General features: G+C 36.8%; 1 protein-coding gene across 1 annotated transcript in view; it reads left to right on the top strand.

The window, feature by feature from the left end:
• The window catches only part of FCHSD2 (FCH and double SH3 domains 2), a 219,782-nt gene that overhangs the window by 175,729 nt on the left and 31,818 nt on the right, over positions 1 to 12,235 (top strand). The window contains exons 10-12 of the mRNA XM_090265153.1: positions 1,343 to 1,438; positions 6,138 to 6,254; positions 11,399 to 11,503. Of these exons, the coding sequence (XP_090121279.1) occupies positions 1,343 to 1,438; positions 6,138 to 6,254; positions 11,399 to 11,503 (318 nt within the window). The remainder of the gene's footprint in view (positions 1 to 1,342; positions 1,439 to 6,137; positions 6,255 to 11,398; positions 11,504 to 12,235) is intronic.

Raw genomic sequence — 12,235 nt, 5'->3', positions numbered from 1 at the left:
CCATAGTGTATTTTAATTGTGTGACCTGTTTGGTTCCCCCAGTTTCCAGATGATATATATTCCTTGAGAATACTAACCTTGATTATTTATCTTTATTCATTTATATATTCCACATCACCTTCACATTTAACATCGGGCCTAGTAAGCCCTCTCAATCAGTGGTTATTGAATGAAGGACAGGAGAGCAATAGAGAAACAACTGGGATTGTACTGGTAAATAAAATGCAAAACACACCTCCTGCTTTCTCTTGTCTCCTCGGTACACCCTTTTCCCAGGACTACTAAGGTATATAGCTATGGAGCTGCTTTAAACTGTTTTTTTCTTCTTCTGCCCATCCTCTGGCAGAGGTACTAATGAGCTGTAAAATACTGTAAGTGAAAGATAAGCAAAGAGTAAGCAGTGTAGTAAAATGGGTTTCTGCACAATCAAATGTTGCTGATTTCTGTTCTCTCCCAGGGTATATAATGCAATGAATTCTTTTCAGATGGCTGTTTTTCTTTGCTGTTTTGCTACTTTCTGTATATCAGAATTCCCATTCTATATAAAGTCCCTTCTAGTTTGTCTTCTTGGTATGCTTTAGAAAGGTGATTAGAATATAACCTCCTAGAAAAGGTGGCAAGAATTACTATAAAAATACTATTCTGTGCTATGGGTGGGGTTATCTGGCAATTTCCCAGCAGATAGCAATCTCTATAAAACCGACTGTAAGAGGCCTGCAGCCGGGTGAAAGAGGTGAAGGGGGTGGGAAGCACAAATTGGCAGTTACAAAGCAGTCACAGGGAAGTAAGTAAAGCATAGGAAATACAGTCAATAATATTGCTGTAACTATGTATGGGCCAGTTGGGGTACTGGAAATATTGAAGGGAACACTATGTAAAGCATATGATTGTCTAGCCACTAAGCTGTACACCTGAAACCAATACAAAATAAAATTGAAAAAAGAGACCTACCAAACATTAGAACTTGGAGAGACCTGAGAGACTAACGCCCGTCCATATTTGTGTGCATGCACACAAAAACACGCACAAATTAAAAAGAATAGCTTTTGGGGGAATAATTATCTTCTTGCTGTCTTAAAATATTGTATATTGTCTAGTCTCAATATCTGGGCTAGTTTCTAAACTAGTACTTTACAAATTTAGATTCTTGAGAAAATAGGACATATGAGTAATAACTGTTCTCTAAAATGAAAAAAAGAATGTAATTATCATTTCTTTTTTACCATGTAGTGTTGGATGATTTCTCGTTTTTGGAAAAGAGCAGAATAAATCTTAAACATTAAAATGTAATTACTGGTTATTTAAACCTAAAAATCTTAAAGATATTTTATTTTCTTGGTAGGTGGTACGTGACTATAACCTTCAGCTGTTTCTACAAGAGAATGCTGTTTTTCACAAACCCCAGCCCTTCCAGTTCCAGCCTTGTGACAGCGATACCGTAAGGGAATTCCAGATTCTCATTTCATTAGTTTTTAAGCTCTGTTCATGTTCAGGTAACTATTATTCTTAAAACAGACAGAAAAAGCTGAGTATGTCTCATTAATGTTTTAACAAACCATGAGGGTGCAGAGAAACTGTGATATTTCTTCTTTGTAAAATATGGCTAGCATACCTAGTGTCTTTATGCTAACAACTTTCTACTAAATTGGGTTAAATTATAAGGTAAGTTGCTGTTGAAAACTGAACTTAAGGAAAAGAAAAAATATTCAATAAAGTTTTTTCAATTTAAATATAAATTATACTTTCTATCCATGAAATTTCCGCACCTATACCCTTCCAAAGAAATCAGTGGTTAAATTTTAACTAGAATAGAAATAATAAATAGAATAATGAATATGTGCGTGCAAATATTTTATTGGCTTTATACAGAATTATAGTCCCTTTATGTCTTTCAGATTTCTTAGATGTTAAAGTATTAATATAGATGCCAAATTGGCAATTTTTAAAAAGCTAACATTAATCACCTATTTTTATTCTTGAGTTTACTCTATGAAAAAATGCTATTTTTGAATTAAAAAAAAACAAAACCTAATTTGATAATTAAAGAAAATTAACGTCTACAAGGTGAGAAAGCACATATCTAGCACATATCTATGTGCCAACACCTCTAGCACATGGTCTCAATGTAGTCAAGCCAAGACAGAAGTCAAATTACATTGGTAAGTTCTGTTGGTAAACCCAGAATCAAAACCAGGGGAGTTTATGATATCAGAGTTTTATGGTGTCAGTTTAATAGAAACCTTGCTAGAAATATCTTCATTACTTTTCTTTCTAGATTTTAAGTAGCCCTGTTAATAGCTGTATAAAGAAATGTAGGGGAGAAAGCATTTTCCTCTAGATTATAGTTCTTGCCATTTATAATGGTGGTGTTTTTGTTTGTTTGATTTTTGATCATTTTAAGCAATCAGCTTATGCTTAACGATTCAGTGACATTGTTCTATAATCTGACTTCGCTGAAGCCTGGGAGGAATGAAGCAGAGCATTAGAAGATACAAAGTGTACAAACGTTTGCCAGGCTTGACTTAAAAGTGTGACTAACTTGAGATTATTTTATTTTTGCTCATTTTCCTCAGAAAATCAGAATAACAGTGACACCTGTCTCACTTGTCCTAACTGCAACCTTAAATCCTTTTTTGCTTCTAGACACTGTGCTAAATGTTTTTAGCTGTGTCTCTATTTGCCTAAAATTTCTAACTATGCTGTTTTCTGTCCTTGTGCACTCTTTACTGGGCAGAGTTTAAAAGCTGCCCAACTGGTGGATATTGAGCTCTCCCCTGTCAGTGCTCTGAGAATGACCATAGCTGAGGTATATGGGGGTGTGGGTCATGGGTGGGAGCGATGGGATGTGTCGGTTTGCATGTTAATGAGGGGTGGGGTCTGCTATTGGGATGAAAGTTATATATATGTAGAAGGGACCACTGAACGCATAAGATGGGGCTTTCCATTTTTCCTTATAATTTAGGGATTTCCTTTCCTATTTATAGTGAAAAGATGGAGCTTCTCATTTTTCATCATGTTTGAAGCACCTTAGTTTTCCTCAACAGGAGTGCTGAAAAGAACCTTAGAGCTAATCATGCCTGTATTAAAGGGGAAACTGAAACTTAGAAAGGAGAAGAGACTTGTCCAGAGCCGTGCAGTGAATGAGTGACAGACACCTTACTGTCCTGATGGCAGTTCTGTGTTCTTTCTGCGTGCTGCTCTGTTTTCTGGAAGGAATGTTGAGCACTTGGGGAGCAATTTTTTCATAATGGAAAAAGATAAATGCCCATTATTTTATAAAAATCATTGTCAACCATTGGAAAAGTCTTTAGAATAATCATTTTTTAAAATGCTTTTAACCACAAAATACTTTTGTGTATACTTTTGTTTTGTTGTAAATTAAATATTCTTACCGCCCACAAAGAATAAAATCCCAAATAATTATTTTTACTCCATTTAGACTAGTTCTGCTCTTTCATGTGAGCATAGAGCCATTGTTCACTTGCTTTGTGGTTTCCACATGGAGTTGGTAGCTCTGAGCCCGTCATGGAGCGCACAGCACCGGTCAGTGCTCATTAACTCACTCTTCCTGCCTGGGGAATGTAGGACGTGCGGGAAGGACTAATCACCACTCTCTTCTGTTGTTACTTCTGTTGTAGTTCTGAAATTACTGTTGCTCCTATCCTATTTTGAAGCACATTTCAATTTAACAGACACTGAGCCTATGGACTATATTGCCTAGCTACAGCCTGCACACATTTTTTTTCAAGATTTATTCATTTATTTTTAGAGAGAAGGGAGGGAGGGAGAAAGGGGGGAAAAACATCAATGTGAAAGAGACAATTGGCTGCCTCTCGTACGTGCCCCATCTGGGGACTGAACCTATAACCTAGGTATGTGCCCTGACCAGGAATCGAACCACTGACCCTGCGCTTTGCCAGAAGACAACACTTAACCAACTGAGCTACACCAGTCAGGGCATCCTGCACACATTTTAGACATATTTACCTGTTCCTGAAATTTTGCTCAGTAATAAAAACTAAATTTCTTCATCAGTTGCCTCCTTTCTCACCTACCATACTCCCTACAAGTTCATTTTCTTTAAGACCTTTCAGTACATCTTCAGTCTTTTTTATTCATCTTTGGGCTATCAAGAACCTAGGTGTTACTTGGATTTTTAAATTTTTTGTTTAAAGTAATTTTCAATTGAGTCTTTAACATTAAAAAACCATTTATTGGGTACTTAATATATGTGAATACGATAAGAAAATTTTCAAAATATGACTTCATTTCATCCCAATAACCCCTGTGAGAGAAGCGCCATTTTCACCAATTTTCAGAGGTAACTAAGACTCAGATTAGTTCACCTGCCAAAGATCATAAAGTTAGTAAATAGCATAGAGAGGATTAAAACTCTAACTGACTTAAAAACCTATACATGTGCTCTTCAGAATACACGTTACTACCTGTGTACATCAGATTCCTCTTGCTAACATAGACTGCATTTGCATCAGCATCCAGGTTTTAACATTTTGGACTCTGACTTTTGGAGACAGATAGAAATTTAAATGCTAGATCCTTTTAAAAATCAAAATGTAATGATAAAATTGGTTTCCAGATTCCTAGTAGCCCCAAGAATGATGCAGAATATTAAATATAATTTTAAAGTTGATTAGATTTGGATTTTGATTCTTTTGCTGTTTAAATTCCTTTATCATTATATCATCTAGCTTTAAATTATATAGGCATTAGCTGAAATGTCTGCATAAAGTAAGTTTTTCAGCCTTCCCTACAATCCCAACAAAAATATTAAACTTTTAATCAAATTTATCAAATTCTACTTACCCTACCAATTTTGAGCTGTGTGACCTTGCAAAAACCAGTTTTCTAAGATCTCCCCACTCTAAATTTTGCTTCATTTTGTATTAAAAGTCTCTTTGGATAATTCATAGGAAATGTTTTCTTTTCTAATTATTTTAATAAAAATTTTTTCCATGAGTTCTTAAGAGTTTAGAGAAAGTTAAAATAGTTTAGTGGTTCAGAGTTCTGAGTCTGGAATCAGATTTGTGTAACCAAAGTTGTAACGTTAAATATCTGGTAGACACTGGAAATTTTTGCTTGATCTCTATCTTCAGTCTATGACCTATCTCATAAGGTTGTTATAGAAGTACAGAGTGGCAAACTAGGTTTACAGTTGTTTGTATAGAAAAATAAGACAATAATTAATAAATAAAACAAGAATAAACCTACTTTTGCCCCAACCTGTATATGAAACCCTTTCTACAGTGCCTTGAACAGTAGGGGTTATTGCTATTGTTTATTTAGATTTTGCAGTTTCTTCTTTGTTTTTGTTTTAAGATTTTATTTCTTTTTACAGAGAGGGGAAGGGAGGGAGAAGGAGAGAGAGAGAAATGTCGATGTGCAAGCGAAACATCGATTGGTTGCCTCTGACATGCCCCCAAATGCAACCCAGGCATGTGCCCTGCCCAGGACCTGTTGTGACCTTTCGGATCACAGAATGACGCCCAACCCACTGAACCACACCAGCCAGGGCTGCAGTTTGTTCTTTGTGAAACATAATCATAGCATTTTAGGGCTAGAAGAAACCCTTAGTGGTCATTTGATCTAGCACTGCTATCTTTGATACAACACGAAAGCCCAGAGGAAAGGTAAAAAGCTGGTTTGAGGTTTGGTGGTAAGTTGGTGACAGACCTAAAACTAAATTAAACCCATTATCTTCAGGGGCAGAGAGTTTGTGTTACTGTTAGTGTTTCTTTCCTCTCTATCCAATGATTCTTTCTTTAATCCCATTGAAAGTATTGAATTGTTTCCATTTTTATCTATGCAACTACTTTAGTACCATAGTAGGCTAGCATGATTTTTTTTTCTTTGCTTAGCTAGCTTTCTTTACACCCCAAATGGATCAATCCACAGTATCAGAGATGGAGCTTCAATGCTCAGCACTGTAAGACAAAATACCTGTGGTGGTCTATGGTTTCATTCTGTGCTCTTAGTCTTCTGTTAATGTCCCCTGGCAGTGGAGCATGTCTCGTGTTTTAAGTGCTGATTAAGTGAAGGCACTCTGATCCACCTACAGAATGGTCGTGATTTCAGTAAGGATAACAATACTTTTCTCTCTGTTCTCTCTTGTGTTGTAGAGCCGACAATTAGAATCAGAAACTGGGACCACGGAGGAGCACAGTCTAAACAAGGAGGCTCGGAAATGGGCCACGCGTGTGGCACGTGAGCACAAAAACATTGTCCACCAACAACGGGTAAGTGTAATAGAGAGTCTTAGGCTACACTTAGCTTGGCCAAATGTCTAACCAAGTTAAAAAATTGAGTTTTATTAATGTGAAGAATAGCCTCCAATGTTCCTTCTATAATTTCTCAGCACTCAGCAGTATGCTCTTGGCTATCGACTCAGCTTGGAAATTCCTTCAGCCCTCTAGCATCAGGACAGTAATTTATCCGTTTGCCATAGAATTGTCTAAGAACAGCTGGTGATAGTGTATTATAGTCTCTCAGGCAATGGAAGACACATGAATATGTTGAATTTGGCTTTTCATCCCCAAGACAAATTTTTTGAAGGCAGAATTGTAGATTCGTGAAAATGTATCTTCAAGACTAAACTAGAAGTACAAAGAAATTGTTGGGTATAGCATGTTTTTTTCTTAATTTCCATTTATTTATATCTTTATTATTCTCTTTCTTTACCTTCACATCCAGTTTCTTAAAAGAATTGTCAATATTTAGTATCTATATTTCCTAACATCCTACTTACCTTTTAGCCCATTACATTTGGGGCTTTTCCTTCTTTCCCTTCCCCTACACCGCTTCCCGGAGGCTACACTTGCAAAAATCACCAATGATGTCTATGTTGCTAAATCCAAAATGGACACTTTGATTTTTTCATCTCACTTAACCCGTTGACAGCTTCATCACATTGACAGTACCTTTCATCTTAAGGCATTTGCTTCTCTAGTCATCCATGACATAACATGGCCACAGCTTTCCTTCTGCTGCTCTGGCCATTCCTAGATTCTCTTATAGGTTCTTTCTCTATCTCACATTTAAATATTTAAATTCCTTAGATTTCTGTACTAGGCTCTCTTCTTTTCTCATTCTTTATTCTCATTATAGGCAGTCTTGACCTCTTCCATGGTTTCACTTACCTGCTTTGACATCTACTTTTCACCATCTTACTGGCATCTTAAATTCAGTGTTCCACTTATCTAATGCTGTGCAATAAAACACTTTAGCCCTGGCTGGTATGGCTCAGTGGGTCGGTGTTATCCCACAAACCAAAAGGTTGCAGGTTCAATTCCCAGTCAGGGCACATGCCTGGGTTGTGGGTTCAGTTCCCAGATGGGGCATGTATAAGAGGCAGTCGATCAATGTTTGTCTCTCACATCAATATTTCTCTCACTCCCTTCTCCTCTCTCTAAAAATAAATGATAATAAAAATAAAAATAAAACACTTTAATGCTAAAAAAGCATTGTTTATATTGCCTTTTGTGTGCTCAGCTTAGCAGTCCTCACTTGGGGGTCTCTGATTGCCATCAGATGGGGCTGGGGTTGGAGTCATCTCATAGCTTCCCCCCTGAAATATCTGATGTTTGGACCAAGAAGACTTGAACAGCAGGGAGCTAGAACAGCTAGAGCTCCTTGTGCATCTCTGTCTCTCTGTGGTCTCCCCTATGATCTCTCCAACATGGCAGCTTCAGGTTAGCTGTACTTCTTACATGCAACACAGGGCCCCAAAAGTGTGAGTCCCAAGAGTGAGCCAAGCAGAAGCTGTATCATCTTTTCTGGCCTAGCCTCAGAAAGAACATTAGTTGTGTTATATTTTCATCAACTGAGGCAGTTACAAAAGCCTGTCCAGGTTCAAGGGGAGGGAACATAAATTCCACTTCTTGGTGGGGAAATTAGCAGGGTTCTGGAAGAACATGTAGAATGGGAAATATTGCAATAGCTGTTTTTTAAAAAACATAATCTGCCATAGTGTTTTTTGGCCATAACAGTTTATATCCCTCTTGCATACAAAATATAACTCTTCTCTTCACTCGAATCCTCCAAAGCCTGGCATCAGACTCCAGCTTGAAATTCAGAATATTATCATCTAAATCAGATTTAAGGACAGATAAGAGGTTCTTGCTTACAGTCCCTCCAATATAGTTTATCTCAATAAAAGAATTTGTGAACTAGAGGGAACTATATGCCCACACATCCAATAATAGTGATGAGATTAATTACTGTAGCTTTATACTTAGAAATGTAAAACACATAAACAGATTATTTTCCACTAGATACTTGACTATATTTGAAAGTAAATGTTCAGATATTAAAAATAAATCTGTTTCCTCTCTGTTGTCAAGGCGTGTTGTGCCTTTCTGTTGAAAGGTAGAGATAAAAAGATTTTAATAAATTTTTAGTTCCTTATGGTATGAATTATATTTAATCTAGTAAGATATATTTTAAGCAATAAAATGAAGGTGTTGTGTTTTTTGTTTTTTTTTCTTAACATTAAATCAGTTCTACTTTGGCCATGTTGAAGTAACTAGGATCACACTTACTCTCCTGTATAAACAACTATAAAGTTAGTCTAAATATATGAGACAAATGTTTCAGGCATTGGGTGATAGGCAATAACAGGATTATGACACCTGAGAGAGAAAAAAAGAATGAAATTAGCCTATGACTTCCCAGGCTTTCTTCCTAGAGGCACTTTCTATATTGCAGCCCAGGAAGAGAGAACTGAAGCAGGGCACCACAGTCTTGCTGAGTTGAGGTGACAGAGATCGAAGTTCAGAGAGGCTGAAGTGACATGAATTCTCAGGCAGAGCACTAGACAGCAGGGAAATGCATATAATTTCAGATATCTACACAGGCCTCCCTTCAGTCTGTTGCTGAATGGTAACCCACACGTACATAGGCTGAAATGCCGCAGGACTGGGTAATGAAAAACAATAGAGATATAAGCTAGACAATTCCCAGTGCTCCCATGGAGCGGGGACACATTCAAGTTCCTACCAGCCAGAGTTGACAGTACTCGGGGACCACCTAGGGCATTTAGGAGACTACAGATGGATTAGTCATTGGTAGCAGAGCTATAAATTAGCCCTAGAATAAGGCTACTTTAGAACTAACCTAACACATCTTTAAAACAAGCTTCAAAGAGATCAAGCCAGGGGTTTGCAGCCAACATGGTGAAATAGGTGGACACTGCACTCATCCCTTCCTGTGACCACATCAAAATTACAACTAAATTATAGAATAATCAACCTGGATGACCATCTGAAGACTAGCTAAACAGAAGCCCTATAACTAAGGAGGTAAAGAAGAAGCCATGTCAAAATAGGCAGGAGGGGCAGAGATGCAAAATGGGCTGGCCCCACACCCATGTGTGGCAGTGGAGAATCCAGAGGTCCCTCCTTAGAAGCGAGAGGTATCTCAACCCCACATTGGGCTCCTCAGCCCCGAGCACCAGTGCCACACCAGTGTCAGGAAGAGGAGCCCACTTAACACCTGGCTGTGAACATCAGCAGGGATTCTGTTGTCAGGGTGAGATGGGAGGCTTCCGCAAACCCAGGCATTCTCTTGAAGGGCCAGGGAAATGGCCTGATGTCTGGGATTTTATTTAAAATGCTTTAGCGAAGAAAAAAAAAATAGATAAATCTGGAAAACTCTTAACTATTAAGTCTTGGTGATTGGTATATGGTAGTTCATCATACTACTCTCTTGACTTTTGAGTATATTTGAAATTTTTCATAATAAAAAACATGTTAATAGCGTTTCAAAGTTCTGGGGGAAGGCTTTATTTAATAAATGGTATTAGAGCAATTGTCTGTGTATTTGGGGGGGAAATGTAGACTCTTCCCTTCCACCAAATACAAAATAAATTTTGGGAGAATTAAAGACCTAAGTGCTAAAACAGGATTATTAAAAACTGGAAAAATTAGAATATTTCTGGTGTATTACAAATGGCTACTTAAACAAGACACAAAACCCAGGATTCATAAAGGAAAAGAATGATAATCTCAACAACATAGAAATTAAAATTTTCTGTTAAACAAAAGATCTTTAAGAAGTTAAGAGAGGTTGGAGCATCATCCCGTAACTGAAACGCAACTAGTTCGATTCCCAGTCAGGGCACATAACTAAGTTACAGGTTAGATCTCCTGTCCGGATACATACAGGAGGCAACCAATCAATGCTTTTCTCTTGCACTGAAGTTTCTCTTTCCTTTTCTCTCTTCCTTCCCCTAAAAACAATGAAAAAATGTCCTTGGGCGAGGATAATTTTTTTTTAAGTTAAGAGAATGGGAATAGAATAGGAGGAAATATTTGTAACATAAATAATAGAAAAAGGACTGCTATCTAGAAAGAAATATATTTCATATCAAAAAGTCAAAAATTAGAAAAATACATACAGGATATGAACTGCCAGCAACATAGGAGATGATGCTCTCTATTGCAGAGAAATGAAAATTGAAACAATGAGATAATCTTTGGCAAAAATTTCAAAGATTGACAATATCCAGTGTTGGTGAGATAGAAGCATGCTGTCACATACTACTAGTAGAAGAGTAGGTGTGACCTTTTGGGGGCAATTTGGTAATGTCTTTTAATATTAAAATGTACAAGTTCCACTTCTATGTTTTTATCTTAAATAGCTATTCCCATATGTATTCAAAGAGTCTTTGGCTAGGTTGTTTGTACAGTGCTATTTATAGTGAGAACCTTGCAAACTCAAATAGCAATAGATTAAGAGTAAATAAAGCATGGTACAGTTAAACTATTGAATCCATGGATTAACTACAGAAGGAAGTCAGTCTATTTTTTAAAACAAAAAGGTTTCTTAGACACATTGAGAGGATGATAGATCTCACTTAATTGTTTTTTTAAACAAACTATGCCAGTATGTATGTAGGAAGTACATAAGAAATTGTTTGGAAAATGCATGTAAATTGAGTGTACAGTGGTTATCTTAGGGAGTTGGGTGCATGGTGGCATGTGCAGATATAACAGTTTTTGTCATTTCTTATTAGTTGTTGTTTTCCAACAATACTTTATATTCATGTAGTTTTTAAAAATTAAAGGTATGCATATCAAAATGCATAATCCAAATAAGGTTTGTAGATTGTGCCAATGTAAATTTCCTGGTTTTTATATTGTATTGTACTTATGCAATTTTTTACCATTTGGGGAAGCTGAGGGGAGGAACTCTCTCTACTACTTTTGCAGCTTCTTTTGCATCTATAATTATTTCAGCCTTTTTTAATTAACAAATAAAAATTGAAAAAAATTAAAGGTCACAAGAGGAATCGTGGCCACTTATCACTAAAGTCTTTTAAATTATCTAGATACTCTAACCACTTAAGAAAAAGCAGTCATTATATTTCTGTTTTCTTTAATAGGTTCTAGATGATCTGGAATGTCATGGAGTTGCAGTATCAGAACAAAGCCGAGCAGAGCTGGAACAGAAAATAGATGAAGCTAAAGAAAATATTCGTAAAGCAGAGGTGAGATGATAGCTAATTTTGGCATTTTGCCCAGTTCTATTAATGTCTCAGCTGTAATATGTACCTTTAGAATTCAGTTTCTATACACTGATAATTTTGAAGATGATTCACCATCTTCATCTGTATGAAGAATATTATTTTTGAGTAACTGCTTTGTACAAGGTGGTACATGCAACAAAAAGATACTAAAATCTCTAAGAAGAGTTTACAGTCATGAAATATTAAATTTAAAAAAAAAAGAATTAAGTCCTGGCTGGTGTGGCTCAATGGGTCGAGCACCAGCCTGTGAACTGGGAGGTCACCGGTTTGATTACCAGTCAGGGCACGTACCTCGGCTGTGGGCCAGACCCCTAGTTGGGGCCAAGCAAGAGGCAGCGGATCCATGTTTCTCTCCCTCTCTTTCTCCCTTTCTTCCCCTCTCTCTAAAAGTAAATAAATAAATCATTTTTACAAAAATGAGTTAAGTCACAATGAAGATATTGATTTTAAAGTTATGCAAGGTACTTAATAAATCAGTCAGATTAACAGTATAGAAATTAATATATACAAGGCCAAAGCCTAGAAACATCTACCCTATATGGAAGATTCTCTGGAATCTTAGCTCTAAGGGCATAAGCTGAACTTTTAAGAGAGAAGACTTGGATAAGCAGAAAAGACAAACAAAAGTTACAACAGTGGATTTTAATTTGTGGGCTTGTCATGGGACCTTTTGAGAATTGTATGGAAGTATGA

The sequence above is a fragment of the Furipterus horrens genome, unplaced genomic scaffold, assembly GCF_987537825.1.
Source record: "Furipterus horrens unplaced genomic scaffold, mFurHor1.1.pri manual_scaffold_2, whole genome shotgun sequence".
Taxonomy (NCBI): domain Eukaryota; kingdom Metazoa; phylum Chordata; class Mammalia; order Chiroptera; family Furipteridae; genus Furipterus; species Furipterus horrens.
The sequence above is the reverse complement of the archived record's forward strand: the minus strand, read 5'-3'. Positions and strand labels throughout refer to the sequence as shown.